General features: G+C 41.5%; 2 protein-coding genes across 2 annotated transcripts; one reads left to right on the top strand and one right to left on the bottom strand.

The window, feature by feature from the left end:
- Positions 1–2,376: 2,376 nt before the first annotated feature.
- On the bottom strand, positions 2,377–8,361 carry inpp1 (inositol polyphosphate-1-phosphatase). Its single transcript, XM_079582290.1, has 5 exons — positions 8,132–8,361; positions 6,376–6,436; positions 5,832–6,032; positions 4,512–4,680; positions 2,377–3,125 (listed from the first exon to the last, which is right to left on the bottom strand). The coding sequence occupies exons 1-5, from the start codon at positions 8,333–8,335 to the stop codon at positions 2,645–2,647; spliced, it is 1,116 nt and encodes a 371-aa protein (XP_079438416.1). The 5' UTR covers positions 8,336–8,361; the 3' UTR covers positions 2,377–2,644.
- A 7,097-nt stretch (positions 8,362–15,458) lies between these two features.
- On the top strand, positions 15,459–19,014 carry LOC306982361 (protein S100-B-like). The gene is made up of 3 exons (XM_079582275.1): positions 15,459–15,615; positions 15,961–16,104; positions 18,804–19,014. Exons 1-3 carry the CDS (start codon positions 15,607–15,609, stop codon positions 18,954–18,956), a joined length of 306 nt encoding a protein of 101 aa, XP_079438401.1. The 5' UTR covers positions 15,459–15,606; the 3' UTR covers positions 18,957–19,014.
- The last annotated feature ends 1,495 nt before the right edge of the window (positions 19,015–20,509 follow it).

The following is a 20,509-nucleotide window of genomic DNA, read 5'->3' as shown; positions in this document are numbered from 1 at the left end:
CCCCCTTTCGTTCAGAGTGAGCTTCCATGTGACATTCTTGGAGGTCAAAGCACAAGCAAGCGGCGTTGGAACCCTTGATAGGAAGGCTACAAGGCCACCGTTCCTGCTCTGTCTGAAGCACTGGTCTCTCAAGTTAAACAAGTCTGGGCTTTGTCTTTAAATTGCCTCATCGGAACGTATTTGTAACGACGACGAAGTACGGTAAGACGATGTGTTCATTTGTGTAAACCCTTCTGAAATAAATCCACAAGCTCGTGTTAGCTCTATACAGGGGCTGGACTGGGACTGAAAAACGGGCCTGGACTCTGACCAGCCCGGCCCAAATTAGCGTGAATGCGAGACTTCCACAAAGACATATTTTAACCTCTTATCACCCGCCTTAACCAAGTGCCTTTTCTTCAGTTCGGCTTTACCCAAATCTAAAAGCTTCTCGACTGGCGAACAAAGCTAAGGCCTACAAAAGTGATTGCAACTTTTTGTCATGTTGTTGCTACACTTTTGTTTGTGGCTTTTTGTTTCCAATACTTTTTTTTGTCACTTTTTGTGGCTTTCGTGTTGCTTTATCATCACATTTTCTTTTAAGCTTTTAGATTTGGGTAAAGCTTGGTTAAGGCGGGGGGGTTAGAGGTTAAGGGGAAAATTGAGAGTCCAGACCGGTGGCCCTTCTGTGCTCTTCCAGAATGGACATATGACCAGTCTGCCCCTGGCTCTATAGATACAGACAGCATCTTTGGAACGCCCACATTTGAGGGGAAAACAAAGAGGATGAAGAACTGCTCCTTCCTCGACCGCTCCATCACTACTTTGACGACTTCAATAGGCGGCGTTCACGATTTAGAATGTGATAATTTCATGTCAGATGGAGGGCAAGGCCAATGCAACTCTATGGGAGAAATGCAGTTTTTGGAAGAAATGTCCAAAACGAAAATTGACAAATGTTTTTCCTCTTCAGTATTTGATCGTGATTGGATTCACAAACCTGTGATATTATTTTTTTGTCTGAAAGTCCTTTCTATTGGACAACATCATGGTCATGTTTTCGCATATTGTCACCACTTTTTGACATTTTTTAGAGATAATAATTGGACATTAGTTCATATGTGCCGACAGAGGAGACGATGAACTTTGTGACGGTTTTTGTTTCATGTGGATTCCTCCAGTAATGACTGAGATATGAGCCAAAAAACAAAGATATAAAAATATGCATTTTGTCAGTTACCACCGTTACCATAGTTACCGTCAGTTGACCTCCACCTCAATGTTAAACTATAGGCTCTTTAGAATGTTGTGATGTCACGTGAACGCTACCTATTGCCCTAATTTACACATACAGGGAATGCTAACCATAATGCTAACACTAGCTTAACGCTAAATGCTAACGGCTAGCTTCTAGAGCCCACTTTTCACTTCTAGTGGACAATCTGCATATGGGCCTGATTTTCACTTTATTTTATTTGTGTGTGCCAAATATGGTCTGCCAGAAAATGTCTAAAAAGAGTAAACTTTCCATAAGCGACCTAGTAGGACATAGTCACTCTCATCTTTTATGTACCCTGGCCAGCCATACTCACTTCTTTCTCTTTTCACCTGAAATATGTTCGAAAGAAGGTTTACAAAGAACAGAGAATTGGCTTGTTGCACGGTGTGGCTATGCTAGTTCCTCTGACCTGAAGTTGTGAGAGCGCTAGTACTTCCTGTCTGTGTTCTTTTCCTATAGAGATGAGCTCGGACCTCAGATAATAATCATATTTTCTAAAGATTACATTGCGGGCGAGTTGGTGAGTTTCTGGTAGATGATCATTTACTGTGTGTTCAAATCTTAATGTAGGATGCAACGAGTTCCGAGGAGACGCCTGTGATCATAAAGGATTGATAGCTTGTCTTGAAGCTAAAGGCTAACATGCTATAAAAAATGGACTAAAATATATATAGCGCTAAAAAAATGTAAGTATTAATTTATATTTGAGGCACTATTTCAAAATATATAATGCATGAAATGAATGTTAGCCTTTAGCTTCAAGACAAACTCACTGATCCTTATGAACATAGACGTCTCCGCCACTGAAATATTTACACTGTAGCAACTCGTTCACCTGCAGGAAGTGATCGTCTACCAGGAACTCACTGTCCACCACAGAATCTTTAGGAAATCCGATGATTCGAACGGGTCTAAGCTAATCTTAATGGAAATTAATACGGACAGGAAGTACTAGTGCCCACAGCTTCAGCTCAGAGGAACTAGCATAGCCACATTGTGCAACAAGCTAATAGCATGGCATGGCCAGGCTACCTTTTATGTAGGTTTATTGGTATCTATTCATCCGGCTGTTAAAAGTGAATTAGCTGCTGACGAAGCCTCTGGAGGTGAGAGTAAAACAACCCAGTACAGAACAGTGACGGCTTCAGAACATTTGTCTATAATCCACACATTGAAACTCAGAAAGATGAGACAAGGTACAAGACAATTTGTATGGAATTAAAAAGGTTGTCTGGTACCTTTTCATTTCACAAATGCAGACAAAAGAATATATAATCCTATAATCGCATCCAGATAATCCTTTTTTTTTTTGCTTATTACAGCATGTATGACAAATGAGAATCTTCAAAACCTCAAACAACACTTAAAAATCTCTAAAAATGCTGGTTAGATCTTGCCTTTCAGCGCCTCTAAGACTTTGCGAAGCTGCGCAGAGTCCCGATAGGCCACCAGTCCCCCGCGGTTCGCCCAGCGGTCTGCTCCCTCGCATTCCAGGTTCGGCTGATGATACGCCAGCTCCGCCTGCTCCGGCCCGGACTTCAGCGCCGCATGGAGGTCCGCCACTCCCCCCCCTATGGCCCTGAGTAGCACGTGGGGGGCGCAGGAGTCCCATTTGAAAGTGCTGCCCTCGGAGAGCACGTAGACGTCGGCCAGGCCTTGGATGACGCAGAGGATTTTGAAGCCGGCCCCTGAGGCGTATATGAGCTGGTCGGGCCCGCACAGGGAGGAGAGCGCGTCTTTGACAGCGGGTTTTTCACTGGAACTCAGGACGGCGGACAGAGCGGGACCTGGAGCGGGTTCGGGCCGAGGCACGGAGCAGACGTTCAGGCCCTCGCAGGACACGCCCCAGAAATGCAGCCCTCGCCACCTGTGGGAAAAAGGTTTATTTCTATAGCACATTTACAACAACCACGGCTGCCCAAAGCGCTTCACATAAAATGGATACAAAAAAAGTAGTAATACAAAAATACAGGGCATAAGAAAAGATGCCCTGTATTTTTTAAGTACTCTTTACTTTTATAGAGTACTTAAAAAAAGTAGTCCACCATATGGCCAGTCCACCAGGGGCGGACTGGCCATATGTCCATTCTGGAAGAGCACAGAAGGGCCACAAGTCCCGCCTCAACCGAGCTTTACCCAAATCTAAAAGCTAAAAAGAAAAGCATCAAAATAGCGAGAAAAAGAGGATGGAAAGTCAACAAAAACACGAGAAAAACACGGACAAAAAATGATAGAAAAAATAGTTAAAAAAACAACAAAAATATGACAAAAATGTGGCGACGTGACGAAAAGTTTCCATCACTTTTGTAGGTCTTAGCTTTCAAATGAGGCGTTACATTGTTGATTTCCAGTCGAGAAGCTTTTAGATTTGGGTAAAGCCCAGTATAAAAAAAACATGAATCTAAAAGGAATTCCGTGGAGTATGGTGTGCCACAAGGTTAAATTTTGGGACCGTTATTATTTATTATTTATATTAATGATTTTGCTTCTGTTTTTACGACCACCTTTCCCGTTCTTTTTGCTGATGACACCAATCAAAAAAATAATAATAAAAAGCCGAACTGGGGAAAATGCACTCGTTAATGTTAAGGCGGGTGGTAAGAGGTTAAAATATGTATTTGTGGAAGTGCACAATTACGCTAATTTGGGCCAGGCTGGTCAGAGTCCAGGGCTGTTTTTCAGTCCCAGTCCGCCCCTGTACTCCACTACATTTCAGTGAAAGGCTCTCAAGTAGAAAGTACAACACTGGCAGCCATTAAATCCCATGTAAACGTCCATGACAAACACTCCGAAACAGTGGGTGTAGAGGAGAATCACCACGACAAAGAAAGATTGTTCCCGTCGTGAATTCTGGCACAACCTTTATGTTCTTGAAGCCGCACAGTTATTTTGTCCAGGCACGGTACAAAAAAGGAGAAGGAAATTAAACAGACCGCAGACATTTGCTCCATTTCAGTGTAGCCAAAGTCTAGAAACTGTTTAATCAAAGCCCATTATGACAGCTTTGATTGCGTACACTTTTAGAGAAGAAGTAACATTTTTTACAAAAGAAAGAAAAGAAAAGTCAATTACATAGCAGTACTGCACTAATAAAACTCTGTAGTGGCGTGATCCATGTACCCTTGATCTAAGTACCACTGCTTGTCTAGCTCCTGGTCTAGAAACAAAATCTTTCCATTGCGATGTCGGGTGAGTGCCTTGGCAGGGATTCGGGCCTGTAATACAAGAGGTGTACTTGTGTTTTCAGACTCACCTGCCGCCGTCCTTGTGGTTAAAAGGCTGGTTGATGACGCCCATCACTGGCTCCCCGCTGCTCCGCAGGTACACCCCGATCAGGACCAGGGCGCAGTGCAGCCCCGAGGGAGACAGCACCCCCTGCTGGAGCTCCTCCTCCTTGCCCTCAATGTACTGACTCGTGGCATCTGCAGCGCACAAGACACAACCGGATCTCGCTTGAAATGATCAAGACTTGACTTAAAGGTCCTATATCATGCAAAATCGACTTTTTGGAGCTTTTAGCCATGTTGTTATGCTATTTCCTTATCAAAAACACCCCCAGAGTGGTTTGCGGCTTCATTCACGCAGCTCTCAGTAATCCTCCTGAATCCTGCTCTCTGAGCAGCTGCTCCGCCCTCTCCTGGTGAACGACTGAGTGTTCAGTTGTGTCGTCACAGCGGAACGGAAGTGCTCGACGTCTGTAATGTAATGCCTTACAGCCTGATTTTAATTTGTAAAACAGCTTTTTCATTATTTCTGTTGTAAGAGAGAAACAAAGACAAAAAAAAAGTGAAGGGAAGAAAAAAAAAAAAAAAAAAAGGATGTGCCCGAGGTGCTTCCAGGTCAGCTGAGGCCAAAACAAACACATCCCCTGAGCGTCTGAACAGATCAGTCATGTTTGCGCTGCAGCTGAAGATGGAACTCGTTATAACTGGACACACCTGTTCTTTATTCTTACCTAACGATAATGTCACGGACGGAGAAAAAGAAGCACGTTTGGCTACGAGGACTTTATTCAACCTTTTTCAAGCAGAGGCCACTCTTCATCAGAAATGTTTTTTTTCTCCGGGATTCAGCGACTATCAGCCAAAATATTGTTTTTCTGTGACTGTCACTGATGGATGTTTGGTGAACCTTCGCCAGAACCAAAGTGGATTAACTTTTATAACCAGCGCAAGTCCCATAATGTAAACAGCGATGGACCAGAGCGGTGAGTTAATCCAAACGCGTGTTAGCTTGTGTGTTAGCATATTAGCATGTGTGTTAGCCATTTATGAAGCTGTGTTGCAGATGTCAACCACTTATAACTGCATCGTGAAGTAACTTCACTTATTGTTGTTTATTTATATTACTGTAAAGTTGTATGTGCGGAGAGAGGGGGCGGAGTTAACTGAATCGAAGCGTTTTGTCTTCCGGGTTCAAAAAATACCTCCAGAAAAAACTTATATTTATCACAAAAATGAGTGCTCCATAGTGGTAGAGGTACAATATATCATATACATGCCTATACTTAAGTTTGGAATGGCTAAAATAGCATGATATAGCTCCTTTAAAGATTGAGTCGGCGTTCACACACCTATGGGGTCTATCCAGATGGCCAGTTGCGCGGGTTGCAGGGGGATGCTCAGCCCGTCCGTGTCGGCGTCGATGGAGGCAGGGTCTTGGTGAATGGCTCGAGACAAAAGTGAAGCCGCCGTGGAGTCTCCGTCCAAAACTGTGGCCAACAGAGCTGCCGTTTCTGCCTCTGTGGCGCACACGGTCACCACCACACTCTCCCCTGGAAGAACGATAAGAGAAGATTTATACTATAATCAAAAGGTGCTTCATGCTGGCAGCTCTATCCATATCCAAGAGCATACATTAAGTTTCCCTGTAAACTAGCAACTTAAAAATTCATTTGTATTTTGTAAAATCAGCAGGCCTCATGAACCTGAACCTGTTAAGATAATACAACAACAAAGTATTTCTTTAGATGGTTGAGAGGAAGCAGAAGTAAAATTGCGGTATGTAAAACTAATGTCCAGATAATATCCGCTTCAAGCTTTTTTGAATATAAATGCTTTGGTTGAATTTGCCTCTAGTAAAATCCAGCTGCACAGCAACAGCCACGTGTGACTCACCCAACCCATTCTCAAACTTGTTCGACTCCTCCCCGTGAATGAAGCCGACCATTTCAGGAAACTGTGGGAAAGCAGCCACAAAATACAGCAACGGTTGGTACATAATATATTTTGGTTACATGGAAAACCCCCAAAAAGCATATCCGGCACATTGACTTTTAAGTGCTACAGGAAGTGTTTAGATGAACATTGATAGTTCAGCTGCAGGTGTTTTTTTTTGTTTTTTGCCAGCGCTCATCGCACACAGGACATCGCGGTTGGAGAATCATGACGGATGTGTTTTCTTGCGTAATAAGAACCACAGTTGTGAGGGAGACAGAGCCACTGCAGCTGCTTGGCTCCAGTATCGAACTTAACTTAACAACAGCCATATTTTTTCAATACTATTAATGAATTAACATAACAAGAGAACTTATCCAGTAGTGCAAGAGAGTAGCTCACACAACTGTGCTGGCTGCATTAGCCTCAATAGATGTGGTGTCCCCATTGTTGCATATTTTAAATACACTCCTCCACTGCACATTGCAACCTATTTTTGCACGATCTGGAGAATATCGCACTGGTATTGCACCAAAAACAGTCAATAACACACACTTCTTCCCATGTTATGACGTGTTTAACTCCACTTCTTGACAGAGCTAGCTAACAGCTGCTAAAGGGGCAGAGCTTTTGCAAAGGCCAATCAATTAGTTCATGGCGTCTTATGAAATATGAATGAGTATGAAGTGGCCAGGAGGTTAACCAGTTCTCCATCTCTAAATCTTAAACACAAACTGAAAGGGCAGATGCTTGTTAAAAACACTCCACGGTTTTGAGTTAAAGCCTTTTAAGCGCCATAACCATAGATGTATTAATAGAGATCAGTGGGTCCCATTCAGCCCCATTCATATCCCGAGTGTTCTATGAAATTAACATGGCTGCTCAATCTCCTCCTACGAAGCCTGTTCCTTAAAAGGGCAAAAAGGCTACGACTCTCCGCAGAGCTCCAGAGCTTGTCAATCATAGACTATGATTATCTCTAATATAGAAAACATAGAACTCTTTGGAGCCAGGCTTTTAAGCAGTTTAAAGGAATAGGCCACCGTTTTTACATACTGAGATATGTTCTTACCTTAGCTTTGACGAGTTCTTTAGGACCTGTCTGATCTTCACCCGTGCCTTCAGTCACGTAAACATAGCGCAGACGGCGTTAGCATTTAGCCTCTCCCTCTCTCCACTATAGCTCCAAAACAGGTCGAGATAGAAGCTACCAAGCTCTTCCACGTTTTCCCTATTTAAATATGGTTACGTGAAGCGTTCCACTACAAAGTATAATTACACAAAATTAAACAATGTGGATTTTCTAAGCGGATAAAAGGGGGACTATATTGTAAGGCGTAATCATACCAGGAGTAGTTTGGCATCCGCACAGTAAAGTGAAGATTACTGCGCGGATTTCGAATGCTAACGCCGTCTGCGCTGTGTTTACGTGACTGAAGGCACGGGTGAAGATCAGACAGGTCCTAAAGAACTCGTCAAACCTAAGGTAAGAACATATCTCAGTATGTAAAAACGGTGGCCTATTCCTTTAAACGAGTTCCAAAGCTACATTAGAATCCTGTTTCCGAGGTGTCTTTTGGAGTTGCCCCAGGCCACCAGGGGGTGGTATTACAGCAATGTCAGCTCAAGGCCAAGAGGACCAAAGAGAAGGGCTTTCCTTGCCCATTGGCCATAACAGGCAGTATTTCCACAAAGCAGTATCATGATATTTTCTCACCTGTGCTCCCACATCGTGCCGTATCATCTCCTGTATCACCACGTCGGCGAGTGTTTTAAAATCCTGAACAAACTTCTTATTCTTGTCATGTCCGGTTTTCTCCTGAACCAGGAGCTGGAACAACGGCGCCTCCTGTCTGCAGACACGCGCCACGTTCGCCGCTTTCTCTGCCACTCGGAGCAGCAACTTCAGCAGGTCCGCCATTTCTACAAAATAAGGGGAGAGAAGGTTATTAAAGAGGGGGTATTCTGCTTTTTTCAATCACATAGCACCAGTCTATATCACACTACAATGATGACCAAACCTTCTGTTGGTCTGTAAATGCAGTAAATTAGAAAAACTGCCTTGTATAAAATTGCTCTCTCAAAATGGCTGTAGTGAATGTCTTGAAATAGGCCTCTGTCTCTTTAAGAACCTCTGACCCTTTCCGACACGCCCCCTCCACACGCTGTCTGTGGCATCAGTGGGGAGGGGGTTCTGCTGAGGAGCAGTGGTTGGTTACTCGGCTGGTGACGAAAGCTCGGAGGCGTCTCCAGGAGGTGGGGGCGTTCCTAGGAGGACTCAGGCAAACCTATCCCTAAAATGGCTGCCATCAGAGTTTTTACAGATTACTCAGAAATACGTGAATGTGCCAAGGCAACACTTCAGGCATGTTTTTAATGAGGGAGTGACATAAAAACATGGTGTAAAGCTTGAAAAAGTCAATTTTGCATAACACCCCCCCTTTAAATGCAAAATACAAAGGCAAAGCTTTATGTATATCAGCACAAAATACTATCAAGATTACATAACACACAATAAGGAAAAGTGATGATTGAACTAAATAAAAAAGCCACAGTATTTTATTGGTTATTTTGACAGAGGATCGAAAATATCTCAATTTATTTTACGTTAGTCTTGGGAAAATGAAAAAAAAGTGACTTCAAATTCTTTTCTGACGTTACAGCAAACAGGAATAATGAGTGTTGAATGAGAAAGTGGGTGACGAAAGCAGGCTAAACAACTATTTATAGGCTGTAAAAATAGGCCACCTGAAATTAAATGGGCGGGAACACACCCGTTTAGCTTTTCTGTGCATTTGTTCAGAAGTCGGAAGCTTGGATAATACACCAACATCATAGTTATAGTAAGATAGTTCTGTGGTGCTATGAATTATGAACAATTTTACTATTATTTCCTTTATCATGAAATATGAAATATTCGGGATAAGGGGTCAAGTTCAATGTGTAAAGTTCAGATATAGAAAACCGAGAGAAGGACTAATTCGGGCGGTCAGAAATGTGGTTGCATTTACAGTAAACCTGAAAGAGGTCCAAGTGTTTTGTTTACAATGACTCAGAAGTTCCTGGTTTGTGTTACATCCAGGTTTAGGTAAATACAGCAGCAGCACAAGTAGCAACATTATTGAATACAAAAAGAATTAGGGCTGTGCAGTTATTATTACTATAGTTATAAAAATGTTACAATCATGAAAAATAGAAAAGGATGGATATTTGGCACATTTGTTATGCAAGAGTGTGTTATTTCTCAGTATTATATGTAATGTATGTATTGCTTTGCACAAACATAGGAAAGCATTATGTGAATAAGCATGATTTCAACAGCAAAAATCATTGTTATTATTTTTGTTACCATTAGCGTTACCATTGGCAACAATTTAACGTGACTAATTCACCACTACGTAAACCAGTGACATCATGGAAAACCTGTAAACACATCTATAGCTAATGCAAAACCTTCCTCTGCAAATCCTGACAGAAAAAACACTCTTCCAGCTAGCTTACTTTATAGCACCGTGCGTAGGTACACGGTAATACGCCAGAGTCAAGGCTATAGTTACGTTTTGTACGATTTATATATATTTTTTGTAGTTAGAAAACACAGTCTGCAAGTCAAACGTGTAGCCAAACTTCACCTGCCTCCCCAAAAACCAGCTTTAACCCTGTGAATTCCCTCCGATCAGTGGCCCCGGTGCGCTCCCGTGCTGTGTCCGCCCTGTGCGCTCCCTTTGCCGGGTGTGAGGTGACCGAGTAGACCTGAGTAAAGCTCGGAGCCCGGCTTTATTTTATGACTAATGTGAAAAACGTTTCCGCCCAGGGTGAGAGGACACGAAAGGCTTGGCGTTCGGCTCTTCAGCGCCAACAGGACAAAAAAAAAGAAAAAAAAAAAAAGAAAAAAGAGAGAGATATTACAGTGACGTCATCAGGAAGTAAAGGGTTAGTGTTGGATCGTGCGCTCCGGAGGGACGGTCTGCTGTGAAAACGTGAGATATCATGACGCAAATTAAGGTTAGGGCCAGGGGAATGGTTAACCTCTTAACTCCCGCCTGAACCGAGAGGATCTTTTCCTCACGTCATCAGATTTTTTTTTCCAACATTTTTTGTTGGGTATTCAACTCATTTTTGTCATTTTTTTTGTCACATTTTGTCACATTTTTCGTCAATTTTGAATCCATTTTTTTGTCACATTTTTGTCACTTTTTTATCACATTTTTGTCATTTTTTCGTCAATTTTGAATCCATTTTTTGTCACATTTTTATCAATTTTTTGTCAATTTTGAATCCATTTTTTGTCACATTTTTGTCAATTTTTCGTCAATTTTGAATCCATTTTTTGTCACATTTTTGTCACTTTTTTATCACATTTTTGTCATTTTTTCATCAATTTTGAATCCAATTTTTTTTCACATTTTTGTCACTTTGTCGTCAATTTTGAATCAATTTTTTGTCACATTTTTGTAATTTTTAATCAATTTTTTGTAATTTTTTTGTCACATTTTGTCACATTTTTGTCAATTTTTCGTCAATTTTGAATCAATTTTTGTCACTTTTTTAATCAATTTTTTTGTCATTTTTTTGTCACATTTTTGTCACTTTTTTATCACATTTTGGTCATTTTTTAAATACATTTTTTGTCACATTTTGTCACATTTTTGTCAATTTTTCGTCCATTTTGAATCCATTTTTTTGTCACATTTTTGTCACTTTTTCGTCAATTTTGAATCAATTTTTTGTCACATTTTTGTTATTTTTTAAATCAATTTTTTGTCATTTTTTTGTCACATTTTGTCACATTTTTGTCAATTTTTCGTCAATTTTGAATCCATTTTTTTGTCTCATTTTTTAATCCATTTTTTGTCACATTTTTGAATTTTTTTCATAAATTTTTTTTGTCATTTTTTTGTCAATTATTTATCAATTTTTTGTGACATTTTTGTGACATTTTTGCCACTTTTTCATACATTTTTCGTCACTTTTTTGTCACATTTCCATCCTTGTTTTCGTCTCAGTTTTGTTGCTATTTTCACAGCTTTTTTTCCAGAAGCTTTTGGATTGGGGTAAAGCCAAACTGGAGAAACTGTCCTCGGTTCAGGTGGGAGTTAAGGAATTAACCTTAAGGATTAGGGTTAGGATTATTTGTATTTTTAGACAAACCAACTCATAGATCTATACAAAATCACAGCAGACCGTCCCTCCGGAGCACACAATCTAGCACTAACCGAAGTAAAGGGTGTAGCAACAGCCTGCGTGATGCTAGCTGTTAGCTCGTGGCTAAAGCTAAAAACAGTGGGTAAAATGTCAAACTGTGAGTGCCCTGGTGAGAGGCTGACTACTGTGGCCAAGCAGATGTCTGCGCCGATTGAAAGACAGGACGCGCGGTGTAGAAATGCCTCACAGCTGTTGTAAGAAAGCATTCACTACAAAGACAGGTCTGGTTGTATATGAACTCACACACAGGGGAGAAACCTTTCAGCTGTTCAGTTTGGAAGGATTGTTCACCGGGCTAACCATAGACACATGCAGGCACAACATTCAGTTTTTCAGTTTGCGAGAGCATTAATAAGAGTCTCAGTCGGTGACAGAGAAAAGCTTTTGCCGTTAGTACATTGTTATATATGAGAACGCCTATGTGGGAGAAACCTTACAGCTGTACAGTCTGAGAGAACATTTGCTGCTGGAGCCTTTGCAGTTTACATGAAGACCCACAAAGGACAGACAACTTGAACATAAGCCTTAATATTTGACTAATGTTCTGGTGAACTCACTTTGTGTTTTTAGGTGTCTTGGTCCCAAAGAAACACTGTATTTCCAAAATCTTATGAAAAATTATCAGATTTTGTCAGGAAGACTTTGATTCGACTCCAGTTTGTTTCCCGGTGAATATTGCACAAGATTTATTTTTGAACTATTCAGAAGTAATGTTACCACTTTTACTTTTTGAATTAAAATACATGCATGATGTGTACAGCAGATAAATAAAGTTGCAGCTTGCACTATGGTAAATGGTCTCAACTTATATAGCGCTTTTCCACCTACATTAGGCACTCAAAGCACTTTACAGCAAGGATCCACTCACCCATTCAAACTCTCATTCACACACCAATGTACGCAGACACAGGGGGCAATGTGGGTGAAGTGTCTTGCCCAAGGACACAACGACAATGTGCCATTTCAGGAGGTGGGATTCGAACCCCCGACCTTCCGATCATGAGACGACCCTCTCTACCATCTGCGCCACTGTCGTCCCTACTACTACTACTCTTTCTACTACCTACTCTTTCAGTGTAGTCAAAACAATAGACACCATACACAAGGTTGTTATGTTGCATACCTCATGGCAGAAAGCCACAAAATCAATTTATATACATCCCCAAAGCCTCCAGCTCATCTCGGATAAGAGCTGCCTGCCAGTGTCTGTGGACGTAAAACAATGCATTATGTTCAGACTCGGCATAAACAGTTTATGTACGAGAAGAGCAGAGAAGAAGAGACAACAAAGACATCGATGTTTTTACAGCATAAATAAAATACCTCATGAACGTTTTGTGCTTCCCTGATGGCACAGGCTTATTCCTCGAAGACAATGCCAGGATCAGGGGTCAGGTTCAAGGAGCACGAGACATCATTTTCACACGTGGATCGGCTGCTGCAGAGTCCAGATCTGAACCCCAGTGAGGATCTTTGGGATGTGCTGGAGAAGGCTTTGCACAGGTAACAAAGATTTCAAAGGTAGTACGTTAGCGCAATATTTTGTCATTTAGATCATTTACGGCTTCAGCGCAAATTCAACCTGGAAGACGTAGCCAGGGGCGGACTGGGACTGAAAAACAGCCCTGGACTCTGGTCAGCCTGGCCCAAATTAGCGTAAATGTGACACTTCCACAAATACATGCTACTTGACTGGAGAGCAACACTGTAACGCCTCATTTGAAAGATTAAATCTAGAAAAGTGACGGTAACTTTTTGTCACGTTGTCGCTGCATTTTTGTCATGTTTTTGTTGATTTTTCATGACTTTTTTGTGGCTTTTTGGCGTGTTTTCGTCACTTTTTCGTTGTGTTTTTGTCACTTTTTTGTCACTTTTTTGTTGCTTTTCCAGCACATTTTTGTTTTTGGATGCTTTTCTTTTAACCCCTTAACTCCCACCTGAACCGAGCACATTTTCTCCAGTTTGGCTTTACCCCAATCCAAAAGCTTCTGGAAAAAAGGTGTGAAAATAGCAACAAAACTGGGACGAAAACAATGATGGAAATGTGACAAAAAGGGAGAAAAGTTTGACGAAAAAGTGACGAAAAATTGATGAAAAAGTGGCAAAAATGTCACAAAAATGACCAAAAAAACCGACAAAAAAGTGACAAAAAATAACAACCAAAAAAATTACAAAAATGTGACAAAAATTTGATAAAAATTTGACCAAAAAATGACAAAAATGTGACAAAAAATGACAAAAAAAATGAGTTACAAAAATTAGTTGAATACCCAACAAAAAAATGATGGAAAAAAAAATCTGATGACGTGAGGAAAAAGATCCTCTCGGTTCAGGCGGGAGTTAAGAGGTTAAGCTTTTAGATTTGGGTAAAGCTCGGTTACGCCCGGGGGTAAGGGTAAGGTAAAGTGAGAGGCCAGACCGGTGGCCCTAGAGCCAGTGGCTCTTCTGTGCTCTTCCAGAATGGACATATGGCCAGTCCGCCCCTGGACGTACCTGCAGCCTTCATTCATCGCCTCACCAACGGCAGCCGGCTCTAATCACTCGGCCATTCCTGAGCTGTGCTGCGCCCCTCCTCCGCCCCTCCTCCGCCTGGCCTCTCCTCAGGCTCTGCTCGCCGTGCCGGGTCTCGTCCTTCCACCACCAGTGTCCAGGCCCCCGGGGGAAGATTCTAGCCATCATCTATCAGCGCCATGTATTCCATATCATGATTCGCATTCAATTAAACTTTCTAATTCAGAGTCTGTCTCTCTGTGAGTCTTTTCAGGTTGAATTGTCTACCAATGTATATGGAGACATCAGTAAAAAGATGCTTGGTTGCTCTTCACGAGGTGGTGGGGCAGTGGCTCTAAGATAAGATAAGATAAGATAATCCTTTATTGATCTCACAATGGAGAAATTCACTTGTTACAGTCGGCGTTCAAGAAGATCACTCAGAGTTGTGCAAAAACAGACAGGAAAATGTGCAACCAGTAAAATAGAATAAAAACGAGATATCCAATGTACAACAAGCAGCAGAAATACAACAATAGGTGAGCAACAACAATAAAAATAGGATAAAAACAGGTCATATAAGTAAAATATCGGGGTGTAAAGTTACAGTCCTAGTGCAGGATGCCAATAAGTGATGCTGGTACAGGGAGTAAAGTGCAGCTGATACAGAGATTATTGCACATGTTACTTCACAGTCTTATTGCACAGTCTGACAGCAGTGGGGATGAAGGCTTTGCGGTAGCGCTCCGTCCTGCACTGAGGGTGTCTCAGTCTGCCACTGAGAGAGCTGCTCAGCTCTTCTACAGTCCCGTGCAGTGGGTGGGAGGTGTTGTCCATGATGGAGGTGAGCTTGGCTAACACCCTCCTGTCCCTCACCTCCTCCACAGAGTCCAGGGGCAGCCCAGGACGGAGCTGGCCCTCCTGACCCGCTTGTTCAGTCTGTTCTTGTCCCGCTCTGTGCTGCCCGGGGCCCAGCACACGGCAGCGTAGTGGAGAGCAGAGGCCACCACAGAGTCATAAAAAGTCCTGAGCTGAGGCCTGCTCACTCCGAAGGACCTCAGTCTCCTACTCTAAGCTCCTTGCAACTCTAAGGGAGCACCTGCAGAGGAAGCTCATCCCAGATCTTGTACTCTCAGTCCTCAAACTCCCCATAACCGTAATACGTTCATTACGAGCTGATGTCTCAAATTACCCTGTTCTCAAGTGCCCCCACATTATAAGCACAGATAATGTAAATCACTGCTAATCCGCTCGTCTCTCGCACAGCCACGCACTTTCAACCCACAAGTGCGGCCGCATCACGTGACCACGCCAGGAAATGCATTTTTGGTCAAAGCGCTGACCACAGTGCTGTCCATTACCGGTCATTACGGAGCAAGTGAGTGAGCAAAGGCCTAATACCACGGATCAATATCGCAGTTCACGTAGAAGAGAGATAAAGAGAGAGGGTGAGGCAGAGGAGGAAGCAGCAGCTGCACAGTGGAGCGGAGACTTCAAATGATGGAGGTAAGAAAACATGTTTGTCCTGATTGTTTCAGTAAATGCAAGGAAATTAAGCGACAATGCATGACTAGTTAGTATAAAATGGAAGGTTTTCTCTGGGTGAATTATCTTATCGTATCAGTTTATTGTGACAAATGTACAAACCTTTTGATTTAGCGGAAAAAGATAATGGAAAAGAAAGGTCTTCACATTTTGTCACAAACAGCTGTTACAATAACTGGCGATTTCTCAGCCAAAAGCCAATTTCCATAAGTGTTGTCATAAGTAAACTGAAACTCAATGAAAGCAGAGATTATTTTAACCGCTAAAAACATTTTGGCCGGTGGGACTGATTTAATTCTGCCTCAGGCCAATGAGGACGACATGTCTGAGCTGGAGAAGGGGATGGTGACGATCATCAAGGCTTTCCACAAGTATTCAGGACACAAGTGTAAACTGAAGAAGGCGGAGCTTAAAGAGCTGATCAACAACGAGATGAACCACTTCATACAGGTAACGCGGGAATTCTCCAAATATTCACTTAAATGAACAAAAAGCACACGGACACTACTGTGGAGCTAGTATTTGAAAACAGCAAGTGCAAAAAGACAAAAGTAAAGCCTGGGTTTCGGAGCTTGAACTAGAGGTGCGTCACTTTCAGAGAAGTGCAATCGAAATGATGTCACTGAGAAGGTTAGCACACCCTTGGGGGAATTAGGAGCTCTCGTCCACTGAAAAGAACGACGAATGAAAAGGATGCAACGGAAGTGATGTGTTGCTTCAGATAATTCATAGAGAAGACGTTTAGCGCTTTTAAACGGAGCAGCTGAATCCCACTGTGGTCATTACATCAGTACCATTTGCCTGTTTATAATGTAATTATAGCTTCAGCTTTCATTCGGGCCCTTTTATATTGTTAATAAATCAAATTTATGCAGCCTGTCATGTAGTTTCTTTGGATTGTGAGAGCAAAATATTCCTGTTTCATTCAGCATCTAATCTAAATTATTATTAATAATAAATAATAATAATAATAAAACATTTTATTTGAGGCGCCTTTCAAGACACTCAAGGTCACCACCGTACAACAAAACACAAAGGAAATACAGCATTAAAATCACAAAATCACAGAGCATATAAAAGATTAAAGCATGAAATACAGTGTAGGGTGTAAACTCATGAGGGGCCATAGGTCTGTCTGAACAGGTAGGTTTAAAAAAGGTTTTGAAGTTATGGTCTGTGTGGATAGTATTGTATGTGTTGGGGTAGGGAGTTCCAGAGTCGCGATATGATGGTGCAAGGTTATTAAAGGCTTGCTCTATTAACGGCTAATAACTGCTAAGGAGCTAACCAGTGCAGGACACCACGCTCTGAAACACGGTGCATCGTTTGAGAGGAGACTGAAGGCAGTCAGACCTCCGGGTGCTACGGTTTCCTCTACCTCCAAAAACATGCTAGTGCAGGTTCCACAATGGCGGCGCGGCTCAGTCGCAGCGGCTCAGGACTAGCAACGGAACATTATTTGGTTGTATAGTTGTACAATGACAAATAAAGCACTTACTTACTTAATACTTACGTTAATGTGCATGTTTAAAGATGCATTATGCAACTTTTTATGCAGGAAAAAAAAGTTGATATTAGTGACCAGTGGCTGTATGGGTGGTTAGCTTGGCACCTTTACTTTCCAATTTTCCCCCCAGTATTTTTAGGGTTTCTGGTGGTGGTCTGAATGTCACATGGAGACAGATCCAGCAGCAGTGAAAACCTACCAGAAACCCTAAAAAACAATTGTTCCTGGAGTGCCCTAGAGGCCACTTGGAGGGAAAGTAAAGACGTTAACCACCCATACAGCCGCTGAGTCACTGGAAGGTCAGATATACACGAATATTAACATAAAAAGTTGCATAATGCACCTTCAATAAGCCTGAATGTTTATCGATTAAAGAAGTCACAAAGGACATGACGCACGGCCACTTTGTGGAGCTGTTTCCCACGAATGACCATCGACAGAGAGTGGCCCTTTTCCAGAGGAAAAGTACCCAAATTCAAAAGCTTAAAAGAAAAGCATCCAAAACAAAAATGTGCTGGATAAGCAACAAAAAAGTGACAAAAACACAACAAAATGTAACGACAAAGCAATGAAAAAAGCGATGAAAAAACAACAATAACATGGAAAAAACCCAGAAGAGACGAAAAAGTGACAAAAAAGTGACGAAAAATTGATGAAAAAGTGGCAAAAAGTCACACAATTGTCACAAGAAATTGACAAAAAATTGATGAAAAATTTACAAAAAATGACAAAAATTTGATAAAAAAATATGATAAAAATTTGACAAAAAAATGACAAAAATGAGACAAAAAATTACGAAAATGTGACAAAAAATGACAAAAGTTTGATTAAAAAATGTGACAAAAAAAAATTACAAAAATTTGACAAAAACTTTGACAAAAAATTACAAAAAAGTTACAAAAATGAGTTGAATACCCAACAAAAAAATGATGGAAAAAAAAATCTGATGACGTGAGCATCCAAAAACAAAAATGCGCTGGATAAGCAACAAAAAAGTGACAAAAACACATCAAAATGTGACGAAAACGTGACGACAAAGCAATGAAAAAAGCAATGAAAAAACAACAATAACATGAAAACCCCCCCGAAAAACAAGAGACGAAAACACAACGAAAAAGTGACAAAAACACGACAAAAATGCAGCGACAACGTCACAAAAAGCTACCATCACTTTTCTAGATTTTCGCTTTCAAATGAGGCGTTACAGTGTTGCTCTCCAGTCAAGAAGCTTTTAGATTTGGGCAAAGCCGAACTGGAGAAAATGCTCTCGGTTAAGGCGGGGGGTCAGAGGTTAACATATGTATTTGTGGAAGTGTCACATTTACGCTAATTTGGGCCAGGCTGAACCAGAGTCCAGGGCTGTTTTTCAGTCCCAGTCCAGCCCCTGGTTCTGATCACAGGCTTGGAATATTCATCCCCGGAATGAGAAATGATAATTGCATAACGTTGCCAAAGGAAGAGTCCCAAAAGAACTGGTGCAGCGCTGCGTTTTGGTTCTGTCACAGTAAAAACGAACTTGAGAAATTCCCCCTAACACTTTAGTAAAATCCGCAACGATTCTCTAATTTTGGCCACTCTACCAACCTGTGGATTCAAGCGCCTCTATGTACAGTTTTTTCATTTTTTTTATTTTTCAAAACAGAGCATCAATGAAAACGACACCCTGGACGAGCTGTTTGCTGACCTGGACCAGAACGGAGATCTGGAGATCGACTTCCAGGAGTTCATCACTCTGATCGCCATGGTGACGTCGGCCTGCCACGAGCTCTTCGTCCCGAACCACTCCAGCGATTAGACACCGTTAAACAGAATGTTAGACAAGACTGTGCTCATGCCATGGATGGAGAAAGGGCCGTGGAGAAAGCACAAAAACAAAATTTCATCTACGACATTAGAAAAACAAACAGGTGTTCATGAAAGCATAGAAATGGATTGCACTTAACTTTATTACAAGGAGGGAAAATGAAACTAAATGCACTGAGCCCAAAAATGTATTTATTGAAGTCGATATAGTAATTATCGTGACAGCCCTACTGGTTCACAAATCACTTCCTCCAGGGCCAGGCTGGTAACAGAGTCCCCAAAAGGTTATATAACAATCCAGTGTTGAAGATCAAGCAAACCTTTATACTATAATTTGGTAAAAAATACCGCAAATTACAAGGAAACAATGCTCATATTTGAAACATTCTTGATGCCCCGCTTTCCTTACTTACCATGACTTTACCATTTTATTACCTTGCTGTAAAGTAAAGTGCGACCAAGTAGAAATTGAGAATCCATAACTTGTTGGTGCATTACCATATTAGGCAGTTCATTGTTCTCTCTTAAGAAACTTTCAAATAATTACACAGATTATGCAAAATGTGAATGGATTATATGCAGTTTGTGGAGAAGGGCTCAAAAGGTTTAGATTTGTGTTATATTTTGTCGCTGTTTGTCAAACCCACATACTGTAAAGGCCAAGAAACAAAAAGACAGTCTTGTTTGTCTAATAAATGAAATTAAATCTTTGCTTGTGTATTCATGTGCTTTTACAGTGACGACATCATCTAATGCAACACTGACGTGCAAGGTATTAAAACGACTGTAGTTTATTTTAAAGAGGGGGTATTATGCTTTTTTCAGTCACATAGCACCAGTCTATATCACACTACAATGATGACCAAACCTGTTGGTCTGTAAATGCAGTAAATTAGAATAACTGCCTTGTATAAAATCGCTCTCTCAAAATGGCTGTAGTGAATGTCTTGAAATAGGCCTCTGTCTCTTTAAGAACCTCTGAGCCTTTCTGACACGCCCCCTCCACACGCTGTCTGTGGCATCAGTGGGGAGGGGGTTCTGCTGAGGAGCAGTGGTTGGTTACTCGGCTGGTGACGAAAGCTCGGAGGCGTCTCCAGGAGGTGGGGGCGTTCCTAGGAGGACTCAGGCAAACCTATCCCTAAAATGGCCGCCATCAGAGTTTTTACAGATTACTCAGAAATACGTGAATGTGCCAAGGCAACACTTCAGGCATGTTTTTAATGAGGGAATGACATAATAACATGATGTAAAGCTTGAAAAAGTCGATTTTGCATAACACCCCCCCCTTTAAACTGTTAACTTTTTAGTTAAAATGTAGCACAAAGATTCATAGTAATACATGTCAAGCTGAACTATGTAACTCTTGCCCCAAGAGGCCATAAGCGCCACTGCAGGTGTCGTAGCGTGTCCTGTTCATTGTTGATGAAGATGATTTGAATTGTGCAAGTGCAGAAAGTGCAGCTTCAGTAAGAGATTTTTTTCAAATGACGCTTAAAGGTGCATTATGCAACTTTTTAAGGGGAATTTAAGTCAATATTAGTCTGT

The sequence above is a fragment of the Gobius niger genome, assembly GCF_951799975.1.
Source record: "Gobius niger genome assembly, chromosome: 24".
NCBI classification, from domain to species: Eukaryota; Metazoa; Chordata; class Actinopteri; order Gobiiformes; family Gobiidae; genus Gobius; species Gobius niger.
The sequence above is the reverse complement of the archived record's forward strand: the minus strand, read 5'-3'. Positions and strand labels throughout refer to the sequence as shown.